At 46.1% G+C, this 19039-nt stretch overlaps 1 protein-coding gene across 3 annotated transcripts in view; it reads right to left on the bottom strand.

Moving 5' to 3' along the window:
* Positions 1 to 19039, bottom strand: part of PACS1 (phosphofurin acidic cluster sorting protein 1) — a 129744-nt gene that overhangs the window by 16595 nt on the left and 94110 nt on the right. For 2 of the 3 annotated variants that reach the window (XM_036258117.1, XM_036258118.1), the window contains exons 3-10: positions 15449 to 15538; positions 14226 to 14351; positions 9882 to 10026; positions 9518 to 9609; positions 9344 to 9424; positions 6338 to 6397; positions 5417 to 5577; positions 4948 to 5065 (exon numbers count right to left, since the gene is read on the bottom strand). In XM_036258117.1, the coding sequence (XP_036114010.1) occupies positions 4948 to 5065; positions 5417 to 5577; positions 6338 to 6397; positions 9344 to 9424; positions 9518 to 9609; positions 9882 to 10026; positions 14226 to 14351; positions 15449 to 15538 (873 nt within the window). The remainder of the gene's footprint in view (positions 1 to 4947; positions 5066 to 5416; positions 5578 to 6337; positions 6398 to 9343; positions 9425 to 9517; positions 9610 to 9881; positions 10027 to 14225; positions 14352 to 15448; positions 15539 to 19039) is intronic. The other variant, XM_036258116.1, reaches the window with a different exon arrangement.

Genomic DNA, 19039 nt, shown 5'->3' with positions numbered 1-19039 from the left:
AGAGGGCTTGCTATGGAATCCATAAAGTCCTGCCCTGGACACAGTAAATTCCCTCACCCAGGAGGGACATATGGGACCTCTTCTGGTTGTCAGAAATTGCTGAGAAGAAAGGAGGATTTTATTGTTCAGGTCTTTGATTTGAGGCTAAAGACATCCATGGTAGCCAAAAGCTTTTTGCTTGGTACAAACATCTAGAAAACTCTTTTAACTCTTTTTTTTTTTTTTATCCTCACCGAGGACATTTTTTTTTTTTTTTTTTTTTTTTATATTTTGTTCAGATAGAGTAGGAGGGAGAGAGAGGAGAGAGAGAGAGAAACATCGATGTGAAGGGGACACATCGAGTGGCTGCCACCCACACAACCAACCAGGGCCGGGGACAAACTGCAACCGAGGTACGTGCCCTTAGCGGGAACCGAACCCGGGTCTCTCCGGACCGCAGGCCAACGCTCTAACCGCTGAGCCAAACCGGCCAGGGCTAGAAAACTCTTAAAACAGAATATACTAAGCAAAAAGATACCCAATGTTAAGCCCTTTCAGTGTGATTCTCCCTTTGTCCCCAACTCCTATCAGCATTTCTCATAAATATTAAAAATTTATTTTGCAAGTACAGTTACATAGCCAGAATTTTCATATTTGCTAATATTGCTTCCGGTTGTGCATATATATACCAATGTGAAAGTCATGAGCAGTTAAGGGTTGTGGGACTTAGAAAGATAAAAAGTATTTAAAAACAAAACAACCCAGCCCTGGCTGGTTTGGCTCAGTAGTTAGTGTCAGACTGTGGACCAATGAGTCCCGAGTTCGGTTCAGGTCAAGGGCACGTACCTCAGTTGTGGTTTGTCCCCGGACCTGGTCAGGGTCGTGTGGGAGGCAACTAGTCGATGTGTCTCTCTCACATCGATGTTTCTCTCTTTCTCTCTCTTCCTCTCTATATGAGGATAAATACAAAAATATCTTTGGGTTAGGATTTTTAAAAACCCACAAAGAAACAAAACTGTTACAAGAGTTTATTTAAGCTAAACTGGTAACAATGTCAGGGAGAAAGATCTCAAATGCTTCAGAGAAAAGGTATTGGTCTCAATGAATCTCTTTGCTTCTTGTGGGCATCAGGAAGTCGGAAAAGATTAAGGATATCCCACTTCCTCCTAATTACTCAAAGTCCTTCCCCTGAGTAAATTAAAGAGTATTGAGAAATATCAGACTAATAGGCTCAAGGGTCACTTGGTAAACTAATATACAAGAATCACAAAAGTAGGACCCTATGCACTGTGCTCACTGGTTGGAGCATGGTCCTGTACACCAAAAAGGTTGCGGGTTTGATTCCTGGTCAGGGCACGTACAGGAGGCAATTGATTGATGTTTCTCACTTTGATGCCCCCCCCTTCCTCTCTTTGTGAAAACAAAACAAAAATATATCTTCAGGTGAGGATAAAAAAAAAGTAGGCCCTTGTGTCATACTCTGAACCAGGCTTTCTCCATCTCAGCACTGCTGACATTTGGGGCAGATCCTTCCCTGAGGGGGTGCCGTCCCATGTACTGCAGGATGTTTAGCAGCACCCCTGGCCTCTGCCCACTAGATCCCAGTAGCAGCCCCTTATCCCCATCCTGCCTCCTGTTGTAACAACCAAAAATGTCTGCAGTCATTGCCAAATGTTCCTTGGGAGATAAAATCATCCCTGGTCGAGAATCACTGCACTAAACCATCTGGCAAGACTAATCCAACATACTTTAATGAGACCCAGTGACCTTGAGATGGGTCTCAGCTCTTGAGATGGTTTGGCTCAGAGCCACACACAATTGGCTGCCTCCAGACTGCACAGCTAGGTCATTTCCACACAGTGCAATAACCAATGTTAACGGAGTAGAATCATGGCCTAAGTCCTGGTCCTACTTAAGACTGAAGAGGACTTCACTCAATTTTGGATCTCGGTACGTCAAAAGGTGGGACTTATAACACCCTTCTGCTGGAAGGTTTTAAAGTAGCATGCCATGGAGTCAAACCCTATGACAGCTACAGTATGTTTCCATGGCAAACCAGCCATACCCAACAAGATCTTTAACTTGGGTTGGGGTTGGTGGGCACCTGCCAGCTATTTACTGACTCTCCTAGATGTTCCTGACAACCCTGCTAGGAACAAACTCCGACTCTCCAAGTTTCTATCCCTGCTCCTATAAATAATAAGGGCTTTTCTCACTGCAGGACCCTGGGATACCAGCAGTACAGTAGCCGTGTCTGTCTAATTTGTGGCACTGGAGGCAGATGCTAGTCTGAAGCACTTGCCTATGGGGCGATGCTGGCCACTGCAGAGGGTGCACCGGCTCTTGTGTGGAGGGGGAGCATGGGGGGATACTTTTGACTATCATTTTTATGAAGTGCTAGTCTCTACCACCATTATTTACAGTGTTATGGAAACAGCAGTTTTTTATTTTTATTTTTATTTATTTATTTATTTTTTGCTATTTTGTTCAGATAGAGTGGGAGGGAGAGAGAGAGAGAGAGAGAAACATCGATGCAAAAGGGACACATCGAGTGGTCGCCACCCACACGACCCAACCAGGGCCAGGGACAAACTGCAACCGAGGTACGTGCCCTTAGCGGGAACTGAACCTGGGTCTCTCCAGACCGCAGGCCGATGCTCTAACCGCTGAGCCAAACCGGCCAGGGCGACAACTGTAATAAATTGTATCAGCAGAAATTCCTTCTGGTTCTAGTGAAAAACTAAATCCTCTAAAATTTGGGGAACAAAAAGAAAGATTAAGAGAAATAAATAACAATGCTAGGAAATCAGGAACAGAGGATCAAGCTGGGCAGCATGTGCAGGCCTGCCTACGTATCACAGTCTCAGTATTTTTTCCTAATACATTTAGAAGTTCTCCGTGTAAGAGCACACCCTCGCTCTGTAGTTCTTTCCCAAAGTGCCTTTCATATGAAAGAATTTCAAAGTTCCACACCCACATCAAGGCATATGGGGTTCTTCAAAATAGAAATATCACAGAGAATCAGCAAAGCAAGTTTGAAATCTGGCCAAGGAAACTAGAATTTGAAGGACTCACTAGAGAGACATCTAGATTCTATCAATTGCAGTAAATCAATTCATCCATCAACCAAACACCATGCTAGGGGTTTATCTGCACCCGCTCATTGTTTCTTCACACTGCCTTGTCAGGCATGTGCTTTATACAGCTACACTGATGGGGAAACACAGGTGTGGTAACTGATCAAGTACACAGTCAGATTCAAACTCAGAAGTCTGACTACAGAGCATATGCTCTTAACCCAGCCCTACCCTGCCCCCCAAAAATGTTTTGCCTAAACAGGGACCCTTAGTTTAGGCCATTATATTGTAAATACTGATACTCAATTGACTTTTGAGCAAACTAGGCTCCTATGCCACCCCCCTTTCCTTACAAATAAGGCACATGAGGCTCAGAGAATTATGGAGATTTTTCTCTCTAAATTTCATAAGCCATATAACAAGACTAAAGTAAAGCCTACATACAAATCAACCAAGAAACACCTCCATTAGTATAAAAGAGTTCTCTTACTGATTTAATACCAACAATCCCCAGCATTTACTGAGTGTTCACCCTGTTAAGTTCTATGCTACTTAATCATGTAATTGCATCTTGTTACAACAGAGCCCTGTTCTGCATACCTAGGACACTGAAATAGTCTTCCCTTGGCCAGATCCCAGGTTTCTCTCTAGAAGAGTCACCCCTTATATTTATATGTAAGATGGAATCTGGCTCTAGTGGCCAGGGACAGTAACAATACAGCAGAGACATCCTGCAGCCCTAGGAGAAAGAGCAGCCACATCCTAAACATAAACAGTAAAGGGAGGCCTCCTCAGCTCCAGATCACATGAGCTTGGGCTGGAGAGTTGCTGTGAGTGTGTGGTCTGCAAGTGGCAGGCCTGAGGTTTCTCTGTGATGGGATTCTCCCAGCCGGCTGCACTTTTCTATCCCACCTTTCCTCACTAACGCCACCTGGTGTCACCGGTTTAAGGCCAGACTGCCTGCTGCATTTACACCAGGCAGAGGGATTAGGTGGAAGACAGCCCCACCTGGTGGCAGCAGGCAGTAAGGCAGCCCACCAGCTGCCCCACCTGATGGTTTGCTGACACTTGGGACAGGTAGCAGCCCTTCCATATAGGCAGTGCTTTACAGGGGCTGGGGCGCCTCACATGCTTCATTTTATTTCCCCACAGATAATACCTATTTGCAGGATGAATTTTGTATTCCCTCTTAAAGTAGCAAGAGTAGAACTTACAGGATTCAGTTTTTTTGATCCAAGGAAAGACATTGGGCTAAAATCATGCACGCCTTCTTGCCTTTAGTCGTAAACGAGGAGACAGCTTCCCAGGGCCTGAGGTAGGTATAGCATCAAGCTGGGTTCCTGCCTCTGACTCACTGCTGGGAGAACCTTCCCAAGCAGGGACAGAGCCTGGTCCAGGGTGAGGCTGGGCTCTTGGAGTGCTATAGCCATTAGTTCCTTTCTCCCCTTGCTCACCAGGCAAAATGGAAACCTGTCCACTAAATTCTAAATTATTTGAGAGCACTGCCCGCTCTATGAATAAACCTACTGAGTAGACCTGTGGGCTTCCTGCCCGCTTTGCACCTGTTCTTTCCCCAGTTTGGAATGCCGAATTGCCTACCACTGGCCGGATGCCATACTCCCAGCTACCATGCGACAGACACTGAGGGGGAGGTTCTGAGGCACTGTGTGCTCTGGGAGGGAAGGCTTCAAGCCCTGGTGGGATCAGACCAAAAAGAACACCCCACCGGTCACAGTAATGCCCTCAGAGAACTAAGTTCCCGGCTAGGACTGAGATAAAAACAAACCAGGTTGAAACAAGAAGAGATTGCTCTTCTGAGGTCACAAAATGAGCCAAGAGCAGAGGGTGCAGAGTGTTAAGCCTCAACACTTCCCAGGTTCCTCTCCCCTACCCCATAGCCATTGGTCTTGCTCACAGGGCTGGTGGTGTCTTTGCCGAGGCTGCCCTTGCTGTTGAGGCTGCCAATCTCCGTCTGTGAGCTGGACTGCGACATCCCCTCGAAGAAGGGCCTGCAGTGAGGAAGCACAGCCATGGTCAGTGGCCACCAGGGCCCAGAACAGCTACTCCTTAAGAGTTGGGTAAAACTGGTGTTCAAGAAAGATCAATGACCTGGGCTTCAAGGACACTGGTGAGGAAGGACACAGCAGAGGCTGGACAAGTAGGGACCTGGACCGAAGGACTTCAGGACAGTCCTATCAGGACTTTAGTCAATCAGGCAAAAACAATGATCTTTATCCAGATAGCTGAAGGTTCAACAAGAATGAAGAACCAAGATTCCCTGGAAATGGGGGGAAGTGAGGGAGGGGGTCTTGGAAGGAGAGGTATGGGGAGACAATTTACTAGAGGAGGTTGGGCCTCACTTGAGCTTAGGCTTTGGAGTGCTAAGGATGCTCTCTGTCTCCTCCATTTCAGGGCCACTGTCGCTGGGGTTGTACATCTCCAGACTATCATACAGTTCATCCAAGTCTTCCTCCACCTCACGAATCTGCTCCCGGGACACATGTTCCAGCCCAAAGCCCACCTGCAGGGAAAAAAAATCTTTCAGTTTGGGGTAACCCCTATTAACAATTATGGTAGACGTGCAACTCCTTCCTCCTGGACAGGTACCACTGGCCTGTCCAACTAGTCCCTATTAAGGGACATGCCATAGCTTCACACTCATCAGGGTAGTCTTGATGTCCTTAGCTGTGATCCAACACTGAGAGCAAGGATATAGGGAGGCCACCTTCCTCCTTCAGTGCCTCTAACACTCCACACAATGAACCAGACCTGGTGTGAGGAAGAAAAGTGGAAGTGCTAACATACCTCTCCCAAAGAATGGGCACAAGAAAACCCAGAAGCCCGTGACCCAGTGACAATTGGCACCAGGGCAGCCAGAGCCCAGGGAGAGACAGCTGCTCTATTAATGGCCAATTCTTGGTTATCGAGGTTTGAACACTGAGGACACACCACCTCACAGGCTATTGTTCACAAAGTCCCCCTGGGGCTGAGAGGAAAAGGGAACCTGTGATGACAACTGGACTTGTTACTGATCCCTCATACCAGAGGCTGGGTAGTAAGCAATGGCTGGGTGTAAACCTGGCACCCCATCTCCAAATACTGAGAAGCCGTGGGCGCTACATGTGAAGCCTTTCAGGTAGCTTAAAGCCCTTCTTTAGCTACCCTCTGCTTGGGGGTCCTGGAATCTTGACTCCCAGTGGCAACAAAGAGTGCACTCCAGGAACGAGGGTGCAACTCAGGGAAATCTACTCACCATCAACCTCGAGAGTAAGGGGTCATACCTCATCTGAAACTTTAAACCGCTTCAGGAGGGCCACAAACTTCTGTTTAATGTTAGGTTGCTGTAGGGACAAATTGCAAAACAGTTCTCAAACAACACCTACTTGTGGACAGTGATCAATTCAAGTCAAAAGAGAGGGATCAGAGCCCACCCCCCATAAATATGAGAAATCTTAAAAAAAAAAATTTCTTTTTTCTTAATTGATTTTAGGGAGAGGGAGAAAGAGAGAGAAACATCGATGAGAGAGAACATCAACTGGCTTCCTCCTGCATGCCCATCACTGGGGATCAGGCCCACAACCTGGGCATGTGCCCTGACCGGGAAAAGAACCGGCGACTTGGTGCATGAGGTTGATGCTCAGCCACTGAGCCACACCAGCCGGGCAGACCCCACTTTTGTGAGGATCTGTGGGAGGACACAAAGGCGGGAAGAGGCAGTTTCTACCCTCTGGCACTTAAAAGCTATAAGGGAAGATAGGCATGTGTGTGACTAATTCCAGTGCACGGCACTAGTCCCTGGTGCTGTGGGCACAGGTGCAAGGAGGAGGTCTCATGGGTCCCCAAGGCCCTGCACCACGCTTGCCCTGGTAACATCCACCTGTGCACCTGCAGCTCATTACTTTCTCTTGTCCTTCAGATCCACGGAGCTGACTGGGGACTCCCACTAGCATATACACAGGCTCCTCAACCTCAGCATTGCTAAAACAGAACTCATCTTCTTGTATTCCCTACCCTGGTCACCGTCTGCCAATTACCCGAGTCTAAACCTGGAGTCTTTTCCCTCTATTTTCTCCCCACAGCCTTGTGTTCCTTAACTCCTACCCTCTCTCCATCTGTAGCACCACAGGCCTTTCTTTTCTTCCCTGGGATCACTCTATCACCTTTAGCTGGCACCTCCTACCCACCCACATCCAGCCAGTTTCCAGTCTGTCCCCTCCAAAATCCACAGTGACCATTCCAAATGCAGATCTAATCATGTTACTCTCCAACCAGAGGTCTTAGTGGGCCTGTACTGCCTAGAGAACAGAGATTAAGTGTCAAACCAATGTCTGCCTGAGGGCTAGCTCTGCTTGTCTCTAGCTTCATCTCACCGTTCAACCCCTCAACCCCTCGAGCCCGTGCGCAGGTGGAGCGAACTCTCACAGCCCTGTGAAAAGCTGCATGTTGTTGTGCACCTCAGGGCCTCTCTACTGGTATCTCCTGCCTAGACTAACCACTGTCCCCAAGTCCACTTGGCGAAGTTCTATATATCCTTAGCAACCCACGCCTCAGCATCTCATTCCTGAAGCACGGAAGCTCTCCTGGCACTCCTGCTCAGAGTTGGTCACGTTCCCCTTAGGCCACCTCTGTCCCTTACACAAAGCTCTATCTTCTAGCATCCATCCCATTGTGCTGTTTAGATGTATTCATGTCACTAGACACTGTGAGCTCCTAGATGGCATGGACCAGCCCTTCCTTATCTCTATGTCACCAACTCTGGGCACAGTGCCTATCTTGTGGCCGTAAGGACTTCCTGCCAGAATGACAGACTCACTCTTTGGGGATAGGAAAGACCAACTTGCAAGTAAGACTGAGCTATGCCTTCATGAAAGGGCAGAGCTTCCAAAGGTGGAAAGGTCATTCACAGAGTTCACAGTGACAGAAGCACAGGCATATTCAGAGTACAGCAAGTCGATTTGTGTTTCTAGAACAAAATGTTCTTGGTAGGGAGAGAATCAAGCTTGTGCACAAGAGGAGTCAGAAACTAAAGAACAATTAGTAAATCTTTGGGAATTTGACTGAAAAGTGCCTGTAACTAATAACAAAACCCCTTGGAGAGTACATGGTATTAACAGGAGCAGTGAAGTCTGGCCATGTAACTGAGTGAAGCTATGGAGTCCACAGGAAGAGGTGGTTTCTAAAGCTCCAAGGGACACCCCGTGAGAAGAAAGTAGGCCCACTGTGGTTACAGAGCAGGAAAAAGAAAAACCTAGCAGGACGAACCACACCAGAGAACAATTCTCTAGCCTCTCCCAGAGGACAATGGCTCTGGTGACACGCCCCAACCTGGCCGCATTAGAGAGCCAATGAAGGATTAGATCCCCCCAGGACCATGAAGCAGTTCTCGCACTCTCCAGCCATTACTCAGAGGGGGAAACCAAGGCCACAGTCTTGAGGATTCACATTGAAGCCAGTGGTACCTCAGGAGGACTGAAGAAACAACAGTGTCACTTCATGGTGGACACCAGGCTCAGATACAACAGCACATCTGGAAGGTCTGGCCTACATTTACTCTACTCCTGAAGGTGATGGGAATCGCTGCTCTTGGGGTCCCTAGACTAGCTCTGCACTGAAGAGAATCATGAAACCTCTGGGGAAAAATCAAACTATGGAATTCTTCTCGGAAAAACTCCAAGCACTTTGGCCTGTCCCACACTTTAGCACAGGAACTCCAGAATCAGTCAAAGTTAACCTAGAAATTCAGGTATTAAGTGTCTCAGGACTCTAATTTCATCCAACATAGTGACTCCTGAGGAAATCCCATGCAGAAGATATATAATCCAAAGGCGTTTGTCTGTCAGGTTATGGACCCATTAAGGCAGGAACAGTATCTAATGTAATTAAACTTTATCAAAACCCAGTTCCAAGCACTAGCCCAGAGAGGACTGGTTTTCTCCATGAAGTGGACAGTACATATTAGAAGTCATCACCTGGACAGGGCAGAGGTGGAGTGTCTGAGGTGTTCTGCTCTCCAAGGAAGCATTACCTGCTCCAAAGTCTCAAACAATGGTTCTCAAACTTTTTTCTATCTTAAGACAATCTGAAGAATATAAACATCCCTACAAGTAATGCTGGTTCTTTACAACCATGGTTCTTTATTAGGTGGCAGTGGAGGAGGAGGTACATAGGAGCGTATTGAGGGGATGACCGTGTGCAGGTTTTAAAACCCTGAGGAGATCACTCCCATTCTCCCCCTGCCCCTAATTAAAAGCCCTAGCTCAAACATTCCCCAGACCTTTGAGGCTCACCCGTGTGATGGCAGAGGTTGAGGTGAGTTTCCTCCGAGTCTTCTTTACCTTCCGTAGATCCTCATCTTCATAGAACAGGTCCTAAGTGGGTAGGAAATAGAATGAGGTCAGGAGATCCCAGAGGGTTTGGAATTGCTTCTCAAACACTTCATGTGAGGGTGTGTGGAAAGATACCTGCCCGTGCAGTGGATCGTCACTACCTTCCTGTTCTGATGAGAAACTCTCCTCCTCTTCCTCAGAATAATTGTCAATATCAGGAGAACGATCTGGAAACAGACAGCTCAGTAAGATAACCTCATAATGGGAAGGTCTGGCCACGAGACTGACTAGCCAGAATCATGACTCTCCTTGGGTAGAAACATGGCAGGGGTGGAGGAGAGCCATGGCCATGGTAGACCATGCTATATTTTCAGGGCTCTCTAAACTTTTCCTTCCTAGGGACATTTTAGGCACTAGCTCATTCAACTTTTCCAGATGGAGGTCAGGTGGTGGGTTCCTTCTTGATCCGCAGGGCCTCCGGACCCTGCTAACATCTTACCAGACAGCTTGGATTTGATTCCTTCATGGTCAATGGGCTGGCTAGACAGGGAGTAGATCTTTATTTCTGCCACAGGCACAGAGACATCCTTCACGTTGCTGTGCAGGCCTAGCACCAGAGCGCCTTCATTAGGGTGCTGCATCACCTAAGATCACAGAGGAGCAATGGAAACACCTTACTGAGAAGAGGTCTGCAGAGCTATCCATTTTCATAAATCCAAGTGGATATGCAAGCCAATGGAAATGGCATTCTGCTAATACATTTCCTCTCTCACCATCTTCATATCTATGGCTACTCTCCTGCTGTCAAGGGCTTACTTTAAAACTGTTTCTGGGCTCTGGCTGGTTTGGCTCAGCGGTCAGAGTGTCGGCCTGCAGTCCAGAGAGACCTGGGTTCGGCTCCCGTTAAGGGCACATACCTCAGTTGCAGTTTGTCCCCGGCCCTGGTTGGCTGTGCGAGTGGCAGCCACTCGATGTGTCCCTTTCACATTGATGTTTCTCTCTCTTTCTCCCTCTCTCTCTCTCTCTCTCCCTCCCACTCTATCTGAACAACAAAAAAAGAAGGAATGTCCTCGGATGAGGATAAAAAAAAACTGTCTCCAGAAGTGCCAGTCACTGGTCAGGCCATATGCTTAAAGATAAAAACCAAGGCCTGAGATTGAAAACAACTGCCAATCCCTAGGATGACATTTATGCTTAAATTCTTCACAGAGAAACTAGTTCTCTAGGCTGGGTGGGGCCAGTCTGCAGATGTTGCTCACCTTAGTGAGGAAAAGGATCTACAGCACAGGAGAAAATGAAAGGGCTTGACACAGCTGGGAATGTGGCGTCCATATCACTTCACTCCCCCTAGTCCCTCAAACTGATAGCAAACTTGAAGAGGATACAAAGATGGATGGGACTACCCCACATATTCTATTTATTAGAGCCAGTTTTTTCTTATTTAATGTACTAGAGTACAGAAATGAGTTTTTTTTATCCTCACCTGAGGACATTTTTCCATTTTTTGTTCAGATAGAGTGGGAGGGAGAGAGAGAGAAAAATCAACGTGGAAGGGACACATCAAGTGGCTGCCACCCGCATGACCCAACCAGGGCCAGGGACAAACTGCAACCAAGGTACGTGCCCTTAGCAGGAACCAAACCCGGGTCTCTCTGGACCACAGGCCGACGTTCTAACCGCTGAGCCAAACTGGCCAGGGCCAGAAATGAGTTTTATTTTATTTTATTTTTATCCTCACCAGAGGACATTTTTGCATGTATCTTCAGATAGAGTGGGAGGGCAAGAGCAAGGAAGAGAGAGAGAAACATCGACGTGAGAGAGACACATTGACTGGTTGCCACCCACATGACCCCAGCGGGGGCGGGGACAAACTGCAACCGAGGTGCGTGTCCTTAGAAGGAACCGAACCCAGAACTCTATGGTCCATGGCTTGATACTCTAACCACTGAGCAAAACCGGCCAGGGCCAGAAATGAGTTTTAGAACTGATCTGTGGCCCCTTCTGCTTCCCCTTGTCAGGGCTGAGAGAATTTGCCTACCATGTAGGGAACTGCACAATTGGGCAAACACCGAGGATCATAGGAGCCTGGCTTCTTGTTGTTGGAGAAGAGAATTGGAGGTATGAAAAGGCTAGAATACGCCCTATGGTGTTGGACTGGGATTGACTGGAATGTGAGCTCATGATTAGATAGGTAAACACAGATGCAGAAAAAGATATGATGTGTATGGACACATATGGGCATATGCATATATGTACATGTATTTCCTGTCTCTGTCTAGCAGTGATACCCCAGCTGGGAAAATGAGCACTCTTAGTACCCAGATCTTGGTTTCTAAATACCATATTCCACTAAAAGGAACCAGGGCTCTCCAGAGAATCAGTTCATTCCAAGGCTGGGTCAGGAAGAGTATAAGATGAGCCCAATACTTTATATCAGAAATTAAAGAAGTATATAAAGAATAATGGGACACCTGAAAAAGGATGTAGGAGCCAGCCAGAATGGGCTCCCACAGGCCAAATTTGAGATAATTTGAGCATCAAAATAAATAATGACAATAGCAGATTAGACCCCAATATATAAAGCAGTCATCCATAGGTCCATTACTGATACAAATGAATGAATCAATCAATAAACAGGGAAGAAGGGAAAGCTCCATCTTATAACAGAAAGCCAACTAATAATATAGAAGAAATGGTGGGATTAGAAATTCCCTGTCTACAAGCATCAAAGTAGTAACTGATTCAGGCAAGAATCATAGATGCTCAAACTAGTTTTTGAATATATGAGGAGGAAAGAGATTGTTACATACTCTCAAAACATTTCTCTACAAAAAGTTTTTTTTTTGCCCTGGCCAGTGTGACTTAGTTTTTTTTGCCCTGGCCAGTGTGACTCAGTGTGTCCCTTCCTCTCTCTAAAATCAATAAAAACATATTTTAAAAGATAAAAAGAAATAAAAAATGTTTTTCATTGGTAAATACAAAATATTTACTAGCTTTATACTGGAAATTTTGGCAGACACCATCTTAAGTGATAATAGTTAACCCCACCAGTAATGGGACACATTGACAAGAACACAAAATTAATTATGTGGTAATTCTGTCAAAAATACATAAACTAACCCTAATCTTCAGAAAATATTACACAAACCTAAATGAGTATTCCATAAAGTAAATAATCCATACTCTTAAAAAATGTCAAGGGCGCCCTGGCTGGCTTGGCTCAGTGGTTAGAGCATCGGCCTGTGGTCCAGAGAGACCCGGGTTCAGTTCCTGCTAAGGGTGTGTACCTCGGTTGCAGTTTGTCCCTGGCCCTGGTTGGTCGTGTGGACAGCAGCCACTCAATGTGTCCCTTTCACATCAATGTTTCTCTCTCTCTCTCTCTCCATTCTACCTGAACAAAAAGTGGAAAAATGTCCTCGGGTGAGGATAAAAAAAAAATGTCAAGGGCATGAAAGACAAGGACAATATGAAGGACGGTTGTAGGTTGAACGAAACTAAAGAGACATGACAATGAATGCAACACGTAATCTTAGATTAAATCCTGGGCCTAGAAATGATATTACTGAAGCATTTAGCATAATCTGATTGGGGACTGTGGCTTAAATGGTAATCTTACATCAGTGTTACTGTCCTGATCTTCAAGAAGGCATGGTGCTCACATAATTCAGGAAATTAACACTGTGCAATATTAATGTGCAATGGGGCAGGCATCATGTTTGCAACTTATTTTCAATGGTTCAGAAAAGAAAATATGCATACATTTATATACAGAGAAAAATAAGGCAAGTGTGGTAATATGTTAATACTAAAGAATCTAGGTGAAGGGTATATGAAAATCCTTATACTATTCTTACAACTTTTCTGTAAGTTTGAATTTTTAAAAAAACTTCACCCGGGCCGGTTTGGCTCAGCGGTTAAAGTGTCAGCCTGCGGTCCAGAGAGACCCAGGTTTGGTTCCCACTAAGGGCATGTACCTTGGTTGTAGTTTGTCCCCAGCCCTGGTTGGATTGTGTGGGTGGCAGCCACTCGATGTGTCCCTTTCACGTCGATGTTTCTCTCCCCCACCCCACTCTATCTGAACAAAAAATGGAAAAATGTCCTCGGGTGAGGATAAAAAAAAGAATAGTTTTCCGCCCTGGCCAGTTTGGCTCAGCGGTTAGAGCTTAGAGCGTCGGCCTGCAGTCCAGAGACCCGGTTCAGTTCCCACTAAGGGCATGTACCCCGGCTCTGGTTGGGTCGTGTGGGTGGCAGCCACTCGATGTGTCCCTTTTACATTGATATTTCTCTCTCTCTTCCTCTCTCTCCCTCCCACTCTATCTGAATAAAAAAAAAAAAATGGAAAAATGTCCTCGGATGAGGATAAAAAAAAAAAAAGTTCAAGAAAAAATGTCTTGTGCAGGAGAAAGTACTTGAAAAAAGAGGAATATCCTGAATTTCCAATATAAGAACTGACTTATAGCCCTGGCTGGTTTGGCTCAGCAGTTAGAGTATTGGACTGTGGACTAGAGTCCCAGGTTCGATTCCAGCCAAGGGCATGTACCTCAGTTGCGAGTTGTCCCCAGCCCCAGCTGGTGTTGTGAGGGTGGCAACCTATCAGTGTGACTCTCTCACACCAATGTTTCTCCCTCTCTCTCTTTTCCTTCCACCCACTCTATCTGAAGATACATGGAAAAAGATCCTCAGGTGAGGATTAAAAACAATAAAAAAAAAAAAGAATTAACTTGTAAAATAAAGCATCCACTAGCAGGTTGGGAAAGTCATTTGCTGGGCTTACATGGCTGGGCCTGGTGTCTCTGAGACTCTGATTTAAAGGCTGACAGGCTGGAGACTGTGTTCCTCTCACCTCTGCCATGTTGATGAGTCCCACAGCCAGGGTCTTATAGCCCAAGATAGTCCGGTTCTTGTAACGCTTTCTCCTTTGCAACATGATCTGCAGCTTGTTGGCATCTCGCTTCAGGAAGTGAGGGTACTGTCAAGTACAATACAGAGTCAAGCATGGTTAATGAGCAACGGGGTCCTTGGTGGGTTTTGGTCCCGCTAGAGGGCACACATCTTTCTGTGCTTCACTATCTCCAGTCTGTTCACAGGGGAGTAAGGGTGAAGGAAGTGTCATTAAATTGCTGCTGGGGTTCTGATTCTGCTTGGTACCTGCTTCCACTGTACAGCTCTGCGCTCAAGAAGACTTAATAATCCCACAAGTTTATTTACCTAATAACAGAGCTTCAAAATGCATGACTATGTAAAACCTATGCCTGTCTTAGGGCCTTCACACTGTTTGTACTTCCAGTTCCTTCTGCCCCCAATCACCCTGTGACTGGTTCTTTCCTAATATTCAGCTCTCAGCTCAAATACCTCCTCCTCTCCTCAGTGAGGCCTTCCCAAAGGCCTCCCACCACCCAATCCCTCTATATCCCATTACCCAGTTTCCTCTGCTTCACAGTCCTATCCACATCAGATATTTCCTTGTTCTCTGATGACTGTATCTTGCCTGTATTTTTCACTGCTGAGTCCCCATGCCTAGAGCAGTGCCTGACACAGAGCAAATGTTCAGAAAACTGCCTCTCTCCTTGTCATGTGCTCATATGTTTCCTCCATGCATTCAATTTGGGCTTCTGGGATTATGATGAGAGGCAGACATAAGGAGGAGAAGAGAATGGATGGAAATTACATTATGGGAACAAAATGGGTATGTGTTGTGTGGATCACTAAGAGGTGATGGGACCAAAAAAAAAAAAGAGGTGATGGGGCAGAGAGTGGTAGGATGGGTGGACTAACAGCCTTATCAAAGGAAAGGAAAGAGAAGAATGAGACACAGTGTATTTTTCAGCAGCCCCACCTGGGTCTCAGCACCCTTGCTGTGGCTGGCTAAGTGACTACTTTGGCCCTCCAGGCTAGCCATGGAAGCTCAAGATGACTTTAATCCATTCCTACTATGGCTAATTCATTGGGTGACTAATTCATGGGACTATGTCTACTCTTGGATAAAACAGTTTCCAAATTAGAGGGCTGTCTGGGGACTAGACTGGATGTGGCATATTAGTGACCTAAGATTGAGTAGATTCTCACCTGAAGGGAGAAGGTTAACTGGAGCTCTGTTTCCACCAGTCCACTGGCTGGAAGGATGATCTCGTTAGAACGAAGAATCCTTTTTGAACCCTGAAACCAAGAGAAAAACAATGTCAAAGCTGTGTCACCAAAAATCAAACCGAAGGAAATACAACATTTGCAAACTTCTTAACTCTACAAACATTCTTTTTTTTTTTTTTTAATCTTTACCCAAGGACATTTTTCCATTTTTTTGTTCAGATAGAGTGGGAGGGAGAGAGAGGAAGAGAGAGAGAAACATCGATGTGAAAGGGACACATCGAGTGGCTGCCACCCGCACGACCCAACCAGGACCAGGGACAAATGGCAATGGAGGTACGTGCCCTTAGTGGGAACTGAACTCAGGTCCCTCTGGGCCGCAGGCCAACACTCTAACCACTGAGCAAAACTAGCCAGGGCTCTACAAACATTCTTACCAGTCCCAATACTTCACCAGTGTTTGTTGTATGTATTAGAACCCAGGCACCACCATAGATGTGATTTTACATGTATTATACTGTACATTTATAAAGGGTTTTCATGTAAAAATGATGTTATTGCATTTGAGTTCTCCCAACACCCAGGAGGGAGAGGCGGGAAGGTACTAGTTCCCCAGGATGTGGAGTGAATGCAACTCAGCTTGCCTCTCCCTCTCTAATTGACCCCTCAAGTGGCACAGTCTTGTCATTTTTGCATGCTTTCCTTGCCCTCTTAGATGCTCTTTCAGGCTTCTGTACACAACTAACCAACTTGTCTTTCAGGTCTCAGCTCAGATACAATATTTTTCCAGGAACCTTTCCTTTTTTGTATTTTATGTTTTATTTATTTTATTTTTTTATTAATTAATTTTTGATACAGATGTTTCTCCCCCCCCCACACTGATTCTCCCCTCCCCCTCCCTCCCTGCCCTTTCCCCGGTTTGTTGTCCATGTCCACTCTTCATGCATACATGCATATAAGTTCTGTGGTTTATCTCTCCCCCACAACCCCCCTCTTTAGGGGATTGTCAGTCTGTACCCCACTTCCACGTCTCTGGGACTACCCCATTCCTCAGACTGTTATGTTCATTATATTCCACAAATAAGTGAGATCATATGGGGGGGTCAAGATGGCGGCGTAGGGAAACGCAGTATCGCGTTCTCCCACAACCACATCCAAGTTACAACAAAACTACAGAACAACCATCAACAAAACCGCCTGAAATCAAGCTGAATGGAAGTCCTACAACTACGGAATTAAAAAAAAAAAAGCAGCTACATCCAGACCGGTAGGAGGGGCGGCGGCGCGAGGGGTGGCGGCAGCGGCACGGTGGCAGCGGCGCGGCGGCGTGACGGGCTGGTCCCACACCCAAGTGTGGTGGATAAAAATCAGGAGGATCCCGCGGCTGGGAAGGTCCTTCCTGAGGACTGAGGGGTCCCCGTCCCACACCAGGTGCCCCGCTCAGGGTTCCAGTGCCAGGAAGAGAATCCCCATAACTTCTGGCTGGAAAACCAGCAGAAACTGAGGCTCAGGGAAGCTGACCTGGCTGGAGCCACAGGCAGCTCCCTAAAGGGCCCGCGCACGGACTGGTCGGACTCTCTCCCTCTAAGCTCGGAGGGGAGGCAGCTCGAGGGGCACCAGAGAAATACAGGGAAGAACTGAGCTGTTTGGCACTGGAGCGAGGGCTGGAGAGGGGGCTTTCTCCGGGACAAACGTGCTGTAAGAGGCCTTTGTTCCTTTGGTGAGCCCTTCCCTGGGGCGGCAGACAGTCGCCATATCTGGGACTCCAGCAACCTGGCTCACACTGGTAGCCCCGCCCTGCTGACTCCCTGAGGCCCCGCCCCGCCCCGCCCCGCCCCACACAACTTTCAAGCCCACCCAAGCTGTCGCTACTTGCTTAACCATAGGATTGGCCTGTCTTGGATCCTGCTTCAGGTTTTTCCTAAATTCTTTCAAACGAGCAGCATCGGGTCTCAGCGAGCCCCATACCTCTCATTAAGTAATACACAGAAACAAACACAGGGAGGCAGCCAAAATGAGGATACAAAGAAACAGGTCCCAAATGAAAGAACAGAACAAAACCCCAAGAAAAGAACTAAGCGAAATGGAGATAAGCAACCTAACAGATGCTGAGTTCAAAATACTGCTTATAAGGATGCTCATTGAACTCAGTGAGGGCCTCAAGAGCATAAAAAAGTACCAGTCAGAAATGATCGCTGCACAGTTAGAAACGAAGGAGGCTTTAACTGAAATAAAGAATAATTTACATAGCTTCAATAATAGAGTACGTAAATCCAAGGAGCAAACCATCGATTTGGAATATAAGGAAGCAAAAAACGCCCAACCAGAACAGCAAAAAGAAAAAAGAATCCAAAAAAATGAGGATAGTGTAAGGAGCCTCTGGGACAACTTCAAGCGTGCCAACATTCGCATCTTGGGGGTGCCGGAAGGAGAAGAGAGAGAACAAGAAATCGAAAACCTGTTTGAAACAATAATGGCAGAAAACTTTCCTAACTTGGTGAAGGAAACAGACATACAAGTCCAGGAAGCACAGAGAGTCCCAAACAAGATGAACCCCAAGAGGCCCACACCAAGACACATCATCATCAAAATGCAAAAGGTTCAAGACAAAGAGAGAATCCTAAAAGCAGCAAGAGAAAGGCAGCTAGTTACCTACAAGGGAGTTCCCATTAGGCTGTCAGCTGATTTCTCAAAAGAAACTTTGCAGGCCAGAAGGGAGTGGCAAGAAATATTCAGAGTGATGAAAACCAAGAACCTACAACCAAAATTACTCTATCCTACAAAGCTGTCATTTAGAATCGATGGACATATAAAAACTTTCCCAGACAAGAAAAAGTTAAAGGAGTTCATCACTACCAAACCGTTATTATATGAAATGATGAAGGGTCTTTTTAAAGAAAAAGATAAAATGTATGAACAAACAAAATGGCAATGAATACATATCTATCAACAATGGAATCTACAAACAAAATGAACAGGAAGAACAGGAACATTCTCATAGATACAGAGAACATTTTGTTGGTTGCCAGTTGGGAAAGGGGTTGGGGGAATGGATGAAAAAGGTGAAGGGATTAAGAAGCACAAATTCATTGCTAGACTGACAAACCTCAAAGGGAAAGGGGTTGGGGGGGTGGGAAGAAATAAACCAAAGAACTTATATGCATAACCAATGGACACGGACAATAGTTTGGGAAAAGGTGGGAGGGGGGCGGGAGTGGGGAGGAGGGGGTCAATGGGGGAAAAATGTGGAACATCTGTAATACATTTTACATCCAACAATAAAGATGTGGAAAAAAAAAGAAGAAAAAAAAAACAAAATAAGTGAGATCATATGAAACTTGTCTTTCTCTGTTTGGCTTGTTTCACTAAGGATGATACTTTCCAGGTCCCTCTATGTCGTCTCAAAGGATAAGAGATCTTTCTTTCTTATAGCTGCATAGTACCCCATTGTGTATATATACCACAGCTTTTTTATCCATTCGTCTACTGATGGACACTTGGGCTGTTTCCAGATCTTAGCGATTGTAAATAGTGCTGCTACAAACATGGGGGTACATATATTCTTTCTGATTG

Source organism: Molossus molossus, unplaced genomic scaffold (assembly GCF_014108415.1).
Source record: "Molossus molossus isolate mMolMol1 unplaced genomic scaffold, mMolMol1.p scaffold_m16_p_13, whole genome shotgun sequence".
Classification (NCBI taxonomy): Eukaryota; Metazoa; Chordata; class Mammalia; order Chiroptera; family Molossidae; genus Molossus; species Molossus molossus.
The sequence above is the reverse complement of the archived record's forward strand: the minus strand, read 5'-3'. Positions and strand labels throughout refer to the sequence as shown.